Genomic DNA, 16,806 nt, shown 5'->3' with positions numbered 1-16,806 from the left:
AATTTTCAATTGGAGATGTAGTTTTTCAACTTAATTTTTTATTAAAATTCTTTGAAATCATCGTTTTTGAGAGAAAGAAAGAAATTGTTCTTTCAACGAAATGTAAAAAAAAAAAAAAATAACTGCGAGTTTAAAACGTCGTTGCTTCGGGAACTTTTTCGGTACATCAAAGCCAACGTGGCTTCGATTTCTTTATGCAGTAAAAATATTTTTTAAATTTTTTGACGTGTTGAAGTTTTTGCTATTTTTGTTCGAAATTATTCGAGACACCCCACTAGTAAATGAGTGAATACCTTTATATTTAGTGCTTCAAAAGTCCCTCCCTTTCTTAAGAGGTTTTCAAAAGTAAAAAATTTGAACTCTTATAGAAAATTTCTTATAGCTGCAACATGACTGCAGATTATCGAATGCTTGGCAGACCAGCAACTGATGGTAAGCTTCAAAAGAATGTCTTTTTCATAATCTTCTCGATCTCCAATCTCCGATTGCAAATTATCTTTTCAAACACAGGTTATCGGCCGCCATCAACAAACCGTCAATCTTTTGTTTGCTTAGTAGTTGGTCTTTTGGTAGGATTCTGTTTTGCTGAATTGTTCTTTTTATCCGCAGAACAACGGCCAGAATGGTTGCCATATTCTGGACGAAAAATTGGTCAAAATTCTTTCGACGACGTTGTCGAAAAAGAAGTTTCTGACTTTAAATTCGGAGACCATACACATTCAACTGAGAATAGTTCGTTAGCCAATCAGTTGTACAATGAAGTGCGAATTCTGTGCTGGGTAATGACCCAACCGGCTAATCATCAAAAGAAAGCGAAACATGTCCAACGAACTTGGGGCAAACGCTGTAATAAGGTTGTTTTTATGAGCTCCCAAGAAGATCCAGAACTAGGTTCTGTAGCTTTGCCAGTTAAAGAAGGACGTAATAATCTTTGGGCTAAAACAAAAGAAGCCTTTAAGTATGTCTATAAGAATCATTTCGATGAAGCTGATTGGTTTTTGAAGGCTGACGATGATACCTATGTGATTGTGGAGAATTTACGTTATATGCTTTATCCATATAACCCAGATGACTCAATTTACTTTGGTTGTAAATTTAAGCCTTATGTTAAACAGGTTTGTTACATATTATCTTTTTTTGACAAGTTTTTCAATTTTATTATTTTATACCTACTCCTAGGGTTACATGTCTGGTGGAGCTGGATATGTTCTTAGTAAAGAAGCTCTGCGTTTATTTGTAGAAAAAGGTCTTACACATCCTGAATTGTGTAGACCTTCTAATAATGGTCCTGAAGATGTTGAAATGGGAAAATGTATGGAGAATGTTGGTGTTTTTGCTGGAGATTCAAGAGACACTAATGGACGGGGGAGATTCTTTCCATTTATACCCGAAGATCATTTAGTACCGAAACCTAAAGAATTAACTCCCTGGTACTGGAATTATATATTTTATAAGACTGATGAGGTAAGCTAAGAAATAAATTAAGTTTTAAAGTTTGATTCTATTTGAAATTGAATTCTAATTGAATTTTTTTTTCAAAGAAAAAAATATTACTCATACGCCATAGTGACCATTGAATATTAAAAATTTAAAAAAAAAATGCTGATCAAATACTTTGACAGTTTAATGATCTTCATTATTTATTTATCTTTAAATTATTAGTATGTTTGTATATGATTTTCTATTTTTCAGGGCCTCGACTGTTGCTCAGACCACGCTATTTCGTTCCATTATGTTGAACCAAAAGATATGTACGTCCTTGATTATTTAATTTACCATCTTCGGCCATTTGGTAAGACTTATTCACCCGATGTCCTACCGCCAAAAATCACAAGAGATGAATATATATATGGATTAAAATCGAATAAAACTGATGTTAAGACAACAACAACTTTTATAAATCCAAAATTTAGATTAAAACACAAAAATTTAACAAATTGAAGCCTCAAAACATTGAGAAAATCCACAAATCGCAACAAATACAATTACTATCAAATTGAAATTAAATTAAAGTGTGAAATTTAGCAAATAAGTGTGACTGTACATTTGTGTACACTATTATTTTAATGTACATATTTGTTTTTTTTTTTTTTTATTTATGTAAGAAATTGAGGTTAATGTTAATATTAAAATTATCTTAAGTTGTTATCTTAGGTCTTTTCACCAGAAAGAAACATTTATTTAATAAATGTTCTGCTAATGTAAATTTTAAATAAAATCAATTAATTAATTTTTTAATTGAAGAAAAAAAAAAAAAACAGTTTTTTTTAAATGAATTTGAGTTAAAAAAGTATGCAACTCAATTTTATTCATTTTAAATTAATTTTCTTTAGTTATAGGTAAAATAAACGAAAAATGAAATAAAAATAAAAATGGTAGGTTTTTTATTTTGTAGAAATTATTTCTAAAATTAAATAAAATGCGGAACTGTGTCGCAGATACTAAATAAAGTTTTAAGCCTTATTATATGTAAAAACTCATAATAAAATAGTTTTAATTTGATTTTATAAGAAATTAAATAAAAAGACTAAAAATTATTATGAAATTTGTTTTCAAAAATAAAAAAATTGTATTTTTAAATGGTATTAACCTTGAGACAAAGTATGCCATTCAATTAAAGAAATTTTATTAAAATTTAACTAGTCGTTTGAGAAAAAGTATTAAATTAAAAATAAATGGCTCTAAAGAAACATGTTCAAAAACTAACATTTAACCAAAATTGGCTCTATTATATCGCTGATTCTCCTTCTTGTTATCATGAACAATCTTCTTTCTTAATCCATTACATTATAATATTACCTTCATTTTAACACTTTTTGAATGTGAATCTTCATTGCTAGAGTATGACATTATGTCACGATTTTTTCGTCAATCTAAGCCCAGTATTTTCGTAGCTTTAACGATTCGAAAACTGTTTTCTGGAGTAGAATTTTTTAATTGGATTGGTACCTTTACCTGATTAACACAGTGTTATTTCATCAACTTCACTTCACGAATGTGGAACTCTTTATTAAGTTTATTGAGGTTTTCAATCTGTCCAATTTTCCTAGTTCAAAATTTGTGAAATTAACAAAAAAAAAATTGTAACTAACAAACTCATTATAAAAAAGGTATTTAAATATTATTTAAATATCAATTAAAACGTTTATGTTACTCAATATACTGTTACTAATTACTCTTTTACCTTTTCTATAAACGTACCATTGATTGTAAAAAAAAAAAAAACAATTTAAACCTGCTCCCCTGTGATAGACATCTTTTTGCAAAAAAAAAAACACAGTAACTAGCTTCAATTAGATTTTGAAATTTTCCTCATTATTGGTATTGTTACAAAGTTGAGTACTTTTTTCTTCAAATACACTCCAACCAACTTCAAAATGGTTTAAATAACTCTTCACCTGCATAGTTTTGATAAACCTACATCCGCTTCTATAAGACCTGCCTATTTTATTCGAAGAAATTCCATCGTCTTTCTTTCTTTTCTATCATCGTGACTAGAATTTAAAATTTGAGTGACATTTGAATGAAACACCTAAAAAAACTTTTCGATAACCCATAACCTTTCTCAATACTTCCACCAAAAAACAATCCACTACAAGGCCTCATGACAATAAAATCCTATCACACATGTTTTTAATTTATTTAATTCAAAACTTTCCAAATCAAAAAAAAAAATTAATAAAATATATTCACAAATATCCAATTGAGTATCTATGGGATTTTTGAGTTTTTTTTTTTTTTTTGTCACTCTCGCTTTTTAAATAATCTCAAAAGAATCTTTTTCCAACAATAAAATTGTATCCAAAAATAAAAAAAATAATTATAAACAATACAAAAAACCCTCAATTGAAGATACACCGACCGGCTTAAGCGCACAATGATCATGAAGAAGATCCAAAAAAGTATATATCTCAGGCTCAGGCGCACTCAGTGTCTCTTTGAGTGTTCAGCTGGAATGTTTGTTCAAATTGAAGAAAAAGATCGTTAATTCATTTATTTTTTTTTTTTCGGTTGAAATCGTAAAGTGTATAGTTGGAGAGATATACCAGTTTATGCGGTATATTAAAATTATTTACATATATTTGTTGTTGTGGGTTCATAAAATTGCCGCCCGATCGCTGGCGCTGCTACCATCGATCATGACTTGTGGTGTCGTTGTCGCGACTTAAAACAACGACGTCGGTGATGATGATGAGTCAAGCTTGAGTGATCTTCAGTGTTTTACTAACTTTACTACTTGACAGTAATAATATTTTGTTTTGGTCAATCGGATCGCGCAAAAAATTAGGTGCAAGAGAAATACCTACAATTTCAAGGCTTTTTCACTCAAAGCTTATAATTCGCAGATTTAAAAACTATGTCATAACTAGGCTTAATTTAGTATTTGAGTGTTTTTTTTTTTTTTGTCAATTGAGTGGAATATTTTTATTATTTTTGTATCTATCGATCTTTCCAATGTCATTTGTGTATCTTAACGTACTTAAGAGGTCTTGAAAATAACCAAACAACAACAAAAACCAAAAAAATAAACATGAAAACGGCAATAATATTCATGTTTGGTATGATTTTGGGCTTTTGCCTGTCACAATTATTGCACATGACATCGTGGACACCAAATTATTGTGACGATGATTCATTGGATCTCAAAGCGTTACGCCGAAGGAATTTACGTGCACGGTTTGAAGAGGATGAAGAAGATTTAACTGAAATCGTGTCCAATAACCTGGCTGGAATTCCATCTCATAAGACCATAACTCTCAATAACAACAACAACAACTTTGATAATTCTACAACCAAAAATATCTCACTTGCAACAAGATTGTACAATGAGACACGAGTTTTATGTTGGATATTAACAGGACCGGCTAACCATATGAAAAAGGCAATACACATCAAAAAGACCTGGGGATCAAGATGTAATAAGTTGTTGTTCATGAGTTCGGTTGAAGACGAAGAACTGGGAACGATCAAGTTACCTGTTGCCGGGGAGGGTAGAAAAAATTTGTGGTTCAAGACGCGAGAGGCATTCAAGTACATTTGGGAACATCATCGGAATGATGCCGATTGGTTTCTCAAGGCCGATGATGATACGTAAGTGTATATACCTATATCAAGTAGTGGAGTTTTGTTTTTATTTATTTTTTTTTTATGTCGTGACTTTACAAAATGTAAAAAAAATATAAATATGAAATGGGTAGAGCAGGTTATTGTGTGTTCAGTTCAGATGAAGGTGTGCAATGTTTTGATGACGAAGGGGATTATAACCAAGGGAGTTTTGTAATTTTACTTTGGTTTTGTATTTGATTAAGTAAAACAAAAAAATTGATTTTGAGGATGGGCGGCTTTCTTTTTGGTGGAATTTTCAATTTGAGTTTAATTGAATCAATTATGAAATGAGTGAATCGATAAAGCATACCTAGTATTGAATTTTTTTTAAGGCTGCCTTAGATATTAAATAATTTAAGGCTTTGCATTGAGACTTCTTTGTACCTTTAAAATTTATTGGATGAGCTTGTCGCAGCTTTTTTTTTTTAAGGCAAGTTGTTATAAATGAAGTAAGTGTTAATTGAGTAACATAGTTTAGAATTAGAGTGACAAAAGAGGTATCATTAAAACCAAATTGCTTGTCCGCTGGTTAAAGGCTATGGAACATTTTCTAATACAACGCTGTTAACACTTTCGAACCCAAGCTATGAAAATCAATATTAAAAAATGTTTTTTCAGTATTATCGTGTCAAAAACATCACAACTAAGAAATATGAATAGCAAAAAGTTATGTTCCAAAATAATAAATATCAAAATTAATGGGTTATTCTCATGTTACATGTAATTAACATCCACTGCCTATGACCACCAAAAAAAGTCCGCCAACTGAGGAAATAACTTTTTATAGAACAAATATGTATGCTAGTTTTTCTAAAAAAAAATTTAGATGTCAGTCCCTTTTTCGATAAAAAAAATTAAAGGTATGATATTTGACTAACTTTTTGTACTAATCCAGTAACTAGGCATTATTATCTTTCAAATAAGCCATCGAAACCTAAAAAATTATTTAATGGAATATTTTTAACGAATTTTCAAAGATATGTTACATTAGAGTACCTAACGCTGGTACCGAAAGGGTTAAAATTTAGTTTAAAAATTTTATTACATTGTTAGTTAGTTAGTTAGTTAGTTAGTTAGTTAGTTAGTTAGTTAGTTAGTTAGTTAGTTAGTTAGTTAGTTAGTTAGTTAGTTAGTTAGTTAGTTAGTTAGTTAGTTAGTTAGTTAGTTAGTTAGTTAGTTAGTTAGTTAGTTAGTTAGTTAGTTAGTTAGTTAGTTAGTTAGTTAGTTAGTTAGTTAGTTAGTTAGTTAGTTAGTTAGTTAGTTAGTTAGTTAGTTAGTTAGTTAGTTAGTTAGTTAGTTAGTTAGTTAGTTAGTTAGTTAGTTAGTTAGTTAGTTAGTTAGTTAGTTAGTTAGTTAGTTAGTTAGTTAGTTAGTTAGTTAGTTAGTTAGTTAGTTAGTTAGTTAGTTAGTTAGTTAGTTAGTTAGTTACATGCGAAGCTAATAAAAGGCGTATTAAAGAAACCACCTAGCGACGGGGTTGAACTAGCGACCTCTTTTGGTCTTTTTCTTTGTAAGAAAGGTGGGACTTCAGTTGTTAGCGGATGGTGGGATCCTTTAAACCTTTTATCAGTGTTAAACTTGGGTATTCGGGTGATTCCATTGGTTCTCGTCAGAACATTAATTTCACGTATTCTAACCATTATGATTTCTCGGCCTAGTGAAGACGGAATCTAGCCGACCTTCTCTTTCAGTAGGGAGCTCTTTTGGAGCTGAAGTGTACCAAGTCACAAAAAGTGAATTCGGATATATAACGAGTTTAAATAAATACGCTACCATTGAATCTTATATATAATATTTTTTTGAACAAATGAAAATTTGAATCAAAACACTTTTGGATCAAAATAGTGACAGATCTTTGCAGATCTTGGCACTGGATTTGATTTTTTTTTTTACTTGGTCCGTTTCAGCTGTGAGACTTCCATAATGATGATGAAGTGAAATAATCTATTCCGAAATCTTTCCCTCATCATCCTTTCGCCTATTGGTTCATATGTAATTAAGCCTTCGTAGGCCCCCTTAACTAAATTTTTAGTTCATAATTATTTCGTAGCATTATAAGAAATATTTGTATAACCTGTAACTAGCAGGCAAGTAAGACCCTTCCAAAGTTCAGAAGTTATGAGTGAACATACATGCTCACATACCTTAAAACCGATTAAGTTTCTTTTTCTGTTTAAAAAAAGTTTTTCGAATATAAAAAATAACTCTCTTTCTAGTTATGTGATAGCTGAAAATCTTCGAGCCTTCCTCTATCCCTATTCAACAGATTCTCCTGTTTACTTTGGATGTAAATTTAAACCTCATGTTAGACAGGTAAGTGGTTTAAAATTGAGACTCTTTTAAACAGAATTATAAACATTTTTCATTAAAGGGTTACATGTCTGGTGGTGCTGGTTATGTTCTTAGTCGTGAAGCTTTGCGTCGATTTGCCGAAATAGCATATCATAATAAAACAATCTGCCGTCAAAATACTGGCCGCTCAGAGGACATGGAAATGGGATATTGTCTACAAAATGTTGGCGTTGTAGCTGGTGATTCTCGAGATGTTGATAAACGTGGAAGATTTTTTTCATCTGGACCACAACAACATATAATTGCTAGAGATAAAAGTCATTGGTATTGGAGATATATATTTTATCTAACAGAAGATGTAAGGGTTTTTAAAATTTTTATCAATACAAATGTTTAATAATCTTAATTTATTTTCAGGGTATAAATTGCTGTTCAGATCATGCGATATCATTTCATTATATCCATCCAGATACATTTTATATGTTGGACTATCTAATTTATGGATTAAGACCATTTGGAGTGGCTTACAATCCAGACACATTGGTAGCTAAATACAATGATAGTGAGATGAATATGTTTCTTGATAAATGGCGAAATGAAACTTCAGAAAATACTTTATAGTAAAAATTAACAAAAAAAAAAAAAAAAAAAAAAATTGTGTGATTTTGATAAAGAAGAATGCGTAAATGTAAATAAATGTTGTAATACAAATTTCAAAGATTAGATCTAAGCAAAAAAACTTAACATAAATGTAACAGTACGCTTATAATGGAACTATTAGACAGAATATTGAAATATATTATTGCATAAGTTTAATAAAATTAAAATTATTTAGATAAAATATTATTTTATTTCCACATGTGATGAAATACTAGCAACTCAATGGAGTACCTACTTATTATTTTGTATAACTAAACAAACCTATTTCTTTGGTTTTGAGAAAATAAGAAGTTGTTGAAATGCAAGCAGAACTGTGTTAGCGTTTAAAACATTCTTTAGAAAAAATATTGAATAGCTATAACTGCACGACTGGATCATACGAACTTGATCTCATAGCTTAAAATACATAAAAATTATCAAACTATTTAACATTTTTTCGATTTGGTTAGAAGAAAAATGAAAAAAATTCACACGTGGTAGAAGTGAAACCTTAAAAAAATCATTTTCTTTGCAGAAAAAAAAATGGAAAAATTTAAATTTTTTTATTCCATCACCTTTAAACCCATATTTTTTTTATGACAACCTATAATAAATTTGTATCATCTATTTCAGCTAAAAATATTTATATCGACCATATCTATACAACATCTACAAAAAGAGCTAGAATTTTTTGAACCAATCACTTTTCAACAAAAAAGCAAAAAAAAAAATCAATCTTTTTTCTCTTCTTACACCATTAAATCCATTTTTTTAAATGACAATTTATAAATTTTATATCATCTCAAAAGCTAATTATTTCACATTTTATATGACGCTTTAATCATATTTCTACCATGCCTACAAAAATAAGTAAGAATTTTGTAAAGCTAACCATGTCGAAATTTCAAACTAAGATTACCGTACTTCCTACACTGACTGGTGGCTGGTCAGGTCATGGGCAACAGATCTCCACAGGTGTTTTTAGGTAATTTTCAAATTTTTAAATTTAAGATTGTGTAACTTGTAGAGCACTTACCGTTATTTGTGATATATTAAATGAAAGATAATATTATCTGAATACGTATTAAAGTTATATCAAATTTGTATGTGCTCTAGATCAAAAGATATAACGTGTTTAGAAAAACAACATCTTTTTACCGTTATCTCAGAATTTTTAATATGAAATTAATTAAAATTTTGTACAGTTATAGTTTATTCTATTACCTATCTACAGTATTAATTATATCCATCTATCTATTAAAACAAAAAAGTTATAATCAATTGAATTTTCCTGTCGCTTTTTCGTTTCATCTTGTTTCAAATCACTACGACACAAAATGCCTTTACAAAACTTTTTTTTTTTTTATTTTCAATAACTTTTTTTTTTAAATTTCGAATACATATGATTTTTAAAAATGTTAAATGAAAATGTTAGTTTTCGCAAAAACGGAAACTCCATGTTTTCACTATCCGATTTCTTCTAGAAAAACTTAAAACGAACTTTTTTTTTAGAATAGCATTGATTATTACGTAGGTATATCAAATTTAATGGAAATCGTTAGAGCCGTTGTCGAAAAATATCAATACCTTACTCAAAAAAATGTTATATGGGAGGAATAAGTTCTAGGAAAGATCGAAACTCTTCAGGGCTTGTAATAATGACAGAGCATCTATTCCTGAATTTTGAATGTTGAATAGTGTGAATTATTTAGCCATATTCATTGGAGAACTCACATTGTTAAACCTACCGTAAACCAAATAAATCCGCGATTTTAGATGCCAAATTTTTGAATTCGTTATAAGAACGCATAAGTCTATAAAACTTCTTTACTCCAATTTTGGTTACCTCAATAATCAAGGGGCACGGTAGTGCCCAGCCAAGTTCTCTAGCAACTTTGGCACTACATCCTTATTTACAGGAAACAACTCAGGCCATTTTCGACCCCCCTCTAACTGCCACACCAAAGATGCTAAAAATTTCAAACTCGCTACATTTATTGAGCCAAACTCCTCACAAAATTTCAGCCTTTTACGATGAGTAGTTTCTGAGATATAGGGCTTCAAAAATCGCAAAAACCGTAACTGACTGACTGACTGACTGACTGACTGATTCACTCACTGACAGATCATCAAAATTATGGAGAACTTCCCTTTAACGTAGAAACTTGAAATTTTACACGGTGATAGGGCTTGTGGTGTATACAAAGGGAAAAATCGAAAATTTGAGATTTTCAATTCAGGGGGCGTGGCATCCGCCCATTTCCGCTGAATTATCATCAAATATTATAGAGCACTTCTGATTATCGTAGAATCTTGAAATTTGGTAGAATGGTAGAGCTGGTAGTTTATGCAAAGGAAAAAATTTAAAATTTGAGAATTTCAGACAGGGGGCGTGGCAACCGCCCATTTCCGCTGAATTTTCATCAAATATTATAGAGCACTTCTGATTATCGTAGAATCTTGAAATTTGGTAGAATGGTAGAGTTGGTAGTTTATACAAAGGAAAAAATTTAAGTTTTGAGAATTTCAGCCAGGGGGCGGGCAACCGCCCATTTTCACTGAATTTTCATCAAATATAGAGATTTTCAATTCTACAGCCTTACCTTGCAAAAAGTATTGAAATCACAACAAAAACATTACTGTTAAAAAAAGAGCCAAGTTCTCCTATGTTGAAATTATGCTGGCACAAAAAGTACTGAGATGTAAAAGTGTACCAAGTTCTAAAGTTTGGGTTCAAATTCGTATCAATAAAATTTTGATTGTTTACTTGGCAATTTTTTAAATAACTTTAAAAATCGGTAATTAAAAGAAAAATTGTCAAGAGAACAAATGTAAAAGTGTACCAAGTTCTAAAGTTTGGGTTCAAATTCGTATCAATAAAATTTTGATTGTTTACTTCGCAATTTTTTAAATAACTTTAAAAATCGGTAATTAAAAGAAAAATTGTCAAGAGAACAATCAAAATTTTATTGATACGAATTTGAACCCAAACTTTAGAACTTGGTACACTTTTACATCTCAGTACTTTTTGTGCCAGCATAATTTCAACATAGGAGAACTTGGCTCCTTTTTTAACAGTAATGTTTTTGTTGTGATTTCACTTACTTGAACTTTGAATTACAACAGAAAGAAAAACTCATGTAGGTACACATAATAAATGTTTGCCTACAGCAGCCGCTACTGTGTAGTATAACAAACACTGCGTAAAAGTTCAACCTTGACATTATTTTATTGCGTGCTTTTAGGAGAATTTAAACTGCTGCATATAATTTAAATAATAATTTAAATTTCTTAACTCTTTCAAATATTCTTAACTTGTTTTTTTGAAAGAACTCTATGTCATTTAATTATAGTTTTTAAGTTGCAAACATATATTACAGAAAAATGAACCATAAACAATATTATTGTCAGTACCTACTGGAGAAATTTTAAAGAAAGGGATTTTGAAAAGTTGAATTTCTTGAGATATCATAACAAAAAAAATCTGTTCAAAAATACAAAAGCAAACCGACTTCTATTGATCGAAACTGGAATTTATAGTTTTTCACATGGATTTTCAGAACTGGTTGAAATTGAAATGGCATACTGCAGGCACCAGCTTTGGTCTTTGGAATACAAATAGAATTATCAAAATTGATTCATCCAGTCCAAAATTATGAGGTAACAAACATGAAAAAAAAAAATGCAGACAAATTGATAATTAAATCCTTTTTGAAAGTCGGTTAAGAAAGAAAAAAAAAAAAAAATCAGGGTGGCCAGACCCCTTAAGTTAGATATGAAACAATGTGAACAGCTTTTAGATTTTGGAATTTAAATAAGGATACCGAAATGATTGTGTTATATTAAAAGGATTTCTTTGACCTTTCCCCTAATTTTCAAAATTAAATTGAATTAAACGGATTTTTATTTGTAAGAAGGTTTCCAAAAAATTAAAAATACACTATTTTTTGTCCATTTTTTATTGTTTTTGTTGAAATCGCCCTTGAACATCTTTATAAAGTGCTTCTACTTTAATAATTATAAAGACTTTTTTTTTAATTTAACACTCATGTTCAAAATATTGAATTATGAAGTTATCACTTTTTAAACCCGGATCAATTAAAAAAAATTAACTTTCGAAAAGGGAGAGCTATACGTCAATAACGACTTTTAGTCTCTAATATAATAATTTTTTTGTATAAGTATAACCGCACGATGATAACACTTAGTTTAAAGAACAATTTACACGGATGCATCGGGATGGTTTGTGTTGAATTTTTACTAATGATATGGAAATAAGTGAATCAGCTAATTTGAAAAGCATATAAGCCAATTTTATTAAAATGTTTATGCAAAATAAAAATTTGATAAAACTTGTACTATATTATAAATGCGTTGATTTTTTTTTTCCACCATTCACATAATCACTGGCTCTATATGGGAAAAAAATAAAAAACTCCAAACTCAATGGTATATGATAGGTATTGGTGAAGCGGTTTGCACTAAGAAAGGTTTTTGTCCAAATCGCACATTTAATAGGGTAAAACGGGGCAAAATGGCAAAATGAAAAAATTATCTAAAATCTAAATGCGTTGTCGTAGAGAAATGATTTTTTTTGCAATAGATAGATAATCATTTTTTATGTTAATGGACTTTTGGTAAAAAATTTTTAAAAATCTAAATCGGTAAGAAATCGTTAGGTTTTGAAAAGCTTATCAATTTGGGGCAAGTTGAGAAAGGGGTGATTACGAGAGAGGGGAATTTTTCTGGGAAATTTTGAATATACCAATGGATAGGTGGTGAAAAAATAGTCGAGACGTGTGTTGGGATTTTTTTTTTAAGTAACTGGTTTTTGAGATAGAGAGTTTTGAAAAACACCTATTTTTTGCGTGTTAAAATTGGGTGGGTTTTTATTTTTAGAAATATTTCCGAGTGCTCAAAAAATCTGAAACTTATAGGGTGTATAGGTGAAGTATGTATGAGTGTATGTGCAAAAAATTGGAACCGTTGAATGAAATTTTCCATCAAAATCGAGATGAAGAAGTTTTTTGGAGCCAAGTTTTTTGGTCATTTTTTCCCGTTTTTAACCGTTTTTTATTTTTATCTTTTTTTGTTTAACTCATAAATATATGAAATTTACAGGGTTGATAGATTGTTGTTAGGACTATATGTGTACAAAATTTCAATCAATTTCGTAAACACAATTTTGAGATAACGGTAAATTAAAGTGTGAGAATTCAACAGGTTATAACTATTGATCTAGAGCAGATAGAAATTTTATTAAACTTTTATGAGCATCCTGATACAATTACCTTTCATTTGGTATATCACACATAATGGTAGACTAACTACAAGCTACACAATGTTAAATCAAGAAACTTGCGAAAAACATCAAAACACCAGTTGAGATCTGTTGATCATGAACAGTCACCAGTGTAGGAAGTACCGTAATCTCAGTCTGGAAATTCGACATGGTTGACTTTAAAAAATTCTAACTTTTCTTGTAGGCAACTTGGAAATAAGATTGAACCGTCATGTGAAAGGTGAAACAATAAGCTTTCACGTGATATAAAAATTTTTATAGGTTGCCATTGAAAAAAATTGATTTAATAGCATGAGAAGAAAAAAATAAATGTTTTTTTTGCTTTTTTTGATGAAAATACATTGAGTTCAAAAAATTCTAGCTCTTTTTGTAGATGTCTCACAGACCTGATATATATATATATTTTGAGCCAAGACAATAAGCTTTCAGATGATATAAAAATTTTTATAGGTTGTCATTAAAAAAAACTGAATAAATGACGTGTGAAGATAAATTTATAGGTTTTTTTTGCTTTTTTTGATGAAAATGATTGTTTTCAATAAATTATTTTTATATCTTTTGATCATTCCTAAAATTTTAATATGGCTTTATTCTTTAGGAAATTTTATAAGCTTTTTAATGGTATAATTTTTTTCTAAGCTTTTCATATTAAAAAATCGATATTTTAATAAAAGAATAAAAAAAAGTGTTTTTTTTGGCTTTTATTGTAAAATTTGATTGACTTTAAAAAATTATTACTTTTTTTCTACAAAACTTACAGATATAAATTAAGTCTCAATTTCTAGCTTAAGTAACAAGCTATAACATGGTGCTATTATTTTGTTAATTTTTAAACAAAAAAGTTGTAAAAAAAATATTAAATAATAATATTTTTTTGTTTTTTTTTGTTTCAAGAAATAAGAAAATTTAAAATATTACAATCTACCTACACATGATTTGTTACAGTTTCTTTGATACTTGCTTGATTTATCTGATTGAGGTATCAATGGAAAGGTAATATCACATATAAAATTAAAAAAATAAAGCAATAATGGGTTATATAGAAAAAACAGACTAAGTACTACATTTTTTACCGCTTTGATTACTTCTCTTATGCATTAATTATATATCTAATTTACTATTTTTCTAAACAAACGTATGCTTAATTTGACTTATCAACTTTACTGTATGTCAATTACAAGCGTCTTGAAAAAATAATTGAAATATGCTTATACGCAATTTTAAGCAAAATTCAAGGTATTTGGTCGGAAAAAATTCATATTCTAAAAACTCTGATTTGATTTCAGAAATCCACTTATTACTTCGGTATTTTTATTTTTAAATCACAATAAATGGGTTCTCAAATAAATCATGATATTTAGGGTCACTGTATGTATTTTGATCAAATAATAATACTGAAAATTACCATAATTTTTGAAGGTTTTATTTGAAAAATAAAATGTTTTTCTCTCACTTATTTTGACCAGCTGCATTAAAAGTTTTTATTTTCATTTCAAATAGTACTTAGAATGTTCATTAATATTGTCCAATATAGTAGACTAACTAAAGCTCCAAAAGTGGCAATATTTGAAATAAGAAATTATTTAAAAATTTTAACATGTCCTTTTAAAAACTTTTTCGTAATATAAATTGCATTTATTTTTCAAATATTTTTAGCCACATTTTTTAAGATTTGAAATTATAAAAGGAAATGCCAATATGTATTACAGTTTATGAAAAAAATTAAAAAGTATTTCATTTTCGAAGAACTTTTTTAATAGAAGTTTTGAAAAAAAAATTAACTAATTTTTTTTTTTAAATTAGCTAATTTTTTTTAAGTTCAACATTTAAATATAAAGTTATTTTTTTACCATTCAATAGCCCTCTTTGAGAAAATCAATTATTTTAATGCAAAAATTCTGTTTTTATCAAAAAATCCAATGAAAATGAAGTAATTTTTAATTTTTTTTTTTTCAAATCTGTAATAAATATTACCTTTTCCTCTTCGGAATTCATCTGATAATATCTATGGCCAAAATTTTTTTCAAAATAAATTCAAATATTACTAGGAAAAAGTTTGAAAAAAAAGCCATTTAAAAATTTTTAGTACCTAAGGTTTTTTTTACAAAACTCTGAGTTGAGGACCAATTTTTCAAAAAGTCTTGATTATATAGTGAATTTAAATTTATATAGATAGAAATGAGATTCTGGTTTTTTAAAAAAGTGTATGCAAATATTGTAGGTGCTGCCGTTGGGTTTAAAATATTTTGTTTGCATTTGAAGTCAGTTCGTGAGAAAATTAAAGATAGTCTTTTACTAAAAAATATTTGTTTTCCATAAATTACGAAGAGAATCTTTAGTATCATTTATCTTATGAAATTTAAGCAAAAAAATGGTTTTGTTAAAAAAAATTTATTTTCATCGGCAATTTTTAAACTATAGACTTTAAAGTATTTGATTGCCGACGTTTAAAAATAAAAAGATCATCAAAATCAGATCTGTTCGGCCGGGTTTTCTAATAATTTGCTTTAGTTACTACACTAATAAAAATTATTGCTTTATAATGTCTACGAGCTTCAAATTAATTTTTCAAATATTATAAAATTTAAAATTTTATAGGTAAATCTATGAAAAAGTTGAATTATTGTAAAACACCAGAACATTATTGCTCACAGTTTCCTTAATAATTGCTGGATTTGTATATCAATAGAAATGCAATATGATGTATAAAATTAAAAAAAAAAAAAAAAAAACCTTGAAAATTTTTGAAAAACTAAAGCAAGAAAGTCTTCAATTCCAAAAACACTTTTAACTGTTATGATTACTTTTTTTTTCGCAAACTTGATAAATTAAAAATGTATCCATATCAAACATTATTGTGCGTCAATTACAAGCTTCATGAAAAATAATTGAATTATCATGGGGCACGGTAGTGCCCAGCCAAGTTCTCTAGCAACTTTGGCACTACACCCTTATTTACAGGAAACAACTCAGGCCATTTTCGACCCCCCTCTAACTTCCACACCAAAGATGCCAGAAATTTCATTACATTTGTTGAGCTCGCCGAACCCAAATTCCTCACAAAATTTCAGCTTCTTACGATGAGTAGTTTCTGAGATAAAGGACTTCAAAAATAGCGAAAACAGTAACTGACTCACTGACTCACTGACAGATCATCAAAATTATAGAGACCTTCCCGCTATCGTAGAAACTTGAATTTTACATGGTGATAGGACTTGTGGTGTATACAAAGGAAAACAATTTAAATCTGAGAATTTCGACCAGGGGGCGTGGCGACCGCCCATTTCCGCTGAATTTTCATCAAATATTATAGAGCACTTCTGATTATCGTAGAATCTTGAAATTTGGTAGAATGGTAGAGATGGTAGTTTATACAAAGGAAAAAAATTAAAGTTTGAGAATTTCAGCCAGGGGGCGTGGCAACCGCCCATTTTCACTGAATTTTCATCAAATATAGAGATTTTCAA

General features: G+C 29.0%; 2 protein-coding genes across 3 annotated transcripts; both read left to right on the top strand.

Moving 5' to 3' along the window:
- LOC129913935 (glycoprotein-N-acetylgalactosamine 3-beta-galactosyltransferase 1-like) lies at positions 1–2,065 on the top strand. Of its 2 annotated transcripts, none has more exons than XM_055992934.1 (4): positions 1–432; positions 610–1,115; positions 1,180–1,464; positions 1,693–2,065. In XM_055992934.1, exons 1-4 carry the CDS (start codon positions 390–392, stop codon positions 1,939–1,941), a joined length of 1,083 nt encoding a protein of 360 aa, XP_055848909.1. In that variant the 5' UTR covers positions 1–389; the 3' UTR covers positions 1,942–2,065. The 2 variants fall into 2 exon arrangements, with proteins under 2 accessions (XP_055848909.1, XP_055848908.1); XM_055992933.1 differs by having other exon boundaries at positions 511–1,115.
- A 1,888-nt stretch (positions 2,066–3,953) lies between these two features.
- On the top strand, positions 3,954–8,031 carry LOC129914330 (glycoprotein-N-acetylgalactosamine 3-beta-galactosyltransferase 1-like). Its single transcript, XM_055993523.1, has 4 exons — positions 3,954–5,091; positions 7,323–7,419; positions 7,478–7,756; positions 7,816–8,031. The coding sequence occupies exons 1-4, from the start codon at positions 4,532–4,534 to the stop codon at positions 8,017–8,019; spliced, it is 1,140 nt and encodes a 379-aa protein (XP_055849498.1). The 5' UTR covers positions 3,954–4,531; the 3' UTR covers positions 8,020–8,031.
- The last annotated feature ends 8,775 nt before the right edge of the window (positions 8,032–16,806 follow it).

Source organism: Episyrphus balteatus, chromosome 3, assembly GCF_945859705.1.
Source record: "Episyrphus balteatus chromosome 3, idEpiBalt1.1, whole genome shotgun sequence".
NCBI lineage: Eukaryota > Metazoa > Arthropoda > Insecta > Diptera > Syrphidae > Episyrphus > Episyrphus balteatus.
Note: the sequence above shows the minus strand (reverse complement) of the source record. Positions and strands in the feature narration are given on the sequence as shown.

Coding starts and splice junctions, on each gene's coding strand:
- LOC129913935 (XM_055992933.1), top strand. CDS start 390: ATGACTGCAGATTATCGAATGCTTGGCAGACCAGCAACTGATG. Junction 1,116..1,179: donor TTAAGCCTTATGTTAAACAG/GTTTGTTACATA, acceptor ACCTACTCCTAG/GGTTACATGTCTGGTGGAGC. Junction 1,465..1,692: donor TATTTTATAAGACTGATGAG/GTAAGCTAAGAA, acceptor TCTATTTTTCAG/GGCCTCGACTGTTGCTCAGA.
- LOC129914330 (XM_055993523.1), top strand. CDS start 4,532: ATGAAAACGGCAATAATATTCATGTTTGGTATGATTTTGGGCTTTTGC. Junction 5,092..7,322: donor CTCAAGGCCGATGATGATAC/GTAAGTGTATAT, acceptor CTCTCTTTCTAG/TTATGTGATAGCTGAAAATC. Junction 7,757..7,815: donor TATTTTATCTAACAGAAGAT/GTAAGGGTTTTT, acceptor ATTTATTTTCAG/GGTATAAATTGCTGTTCAGA.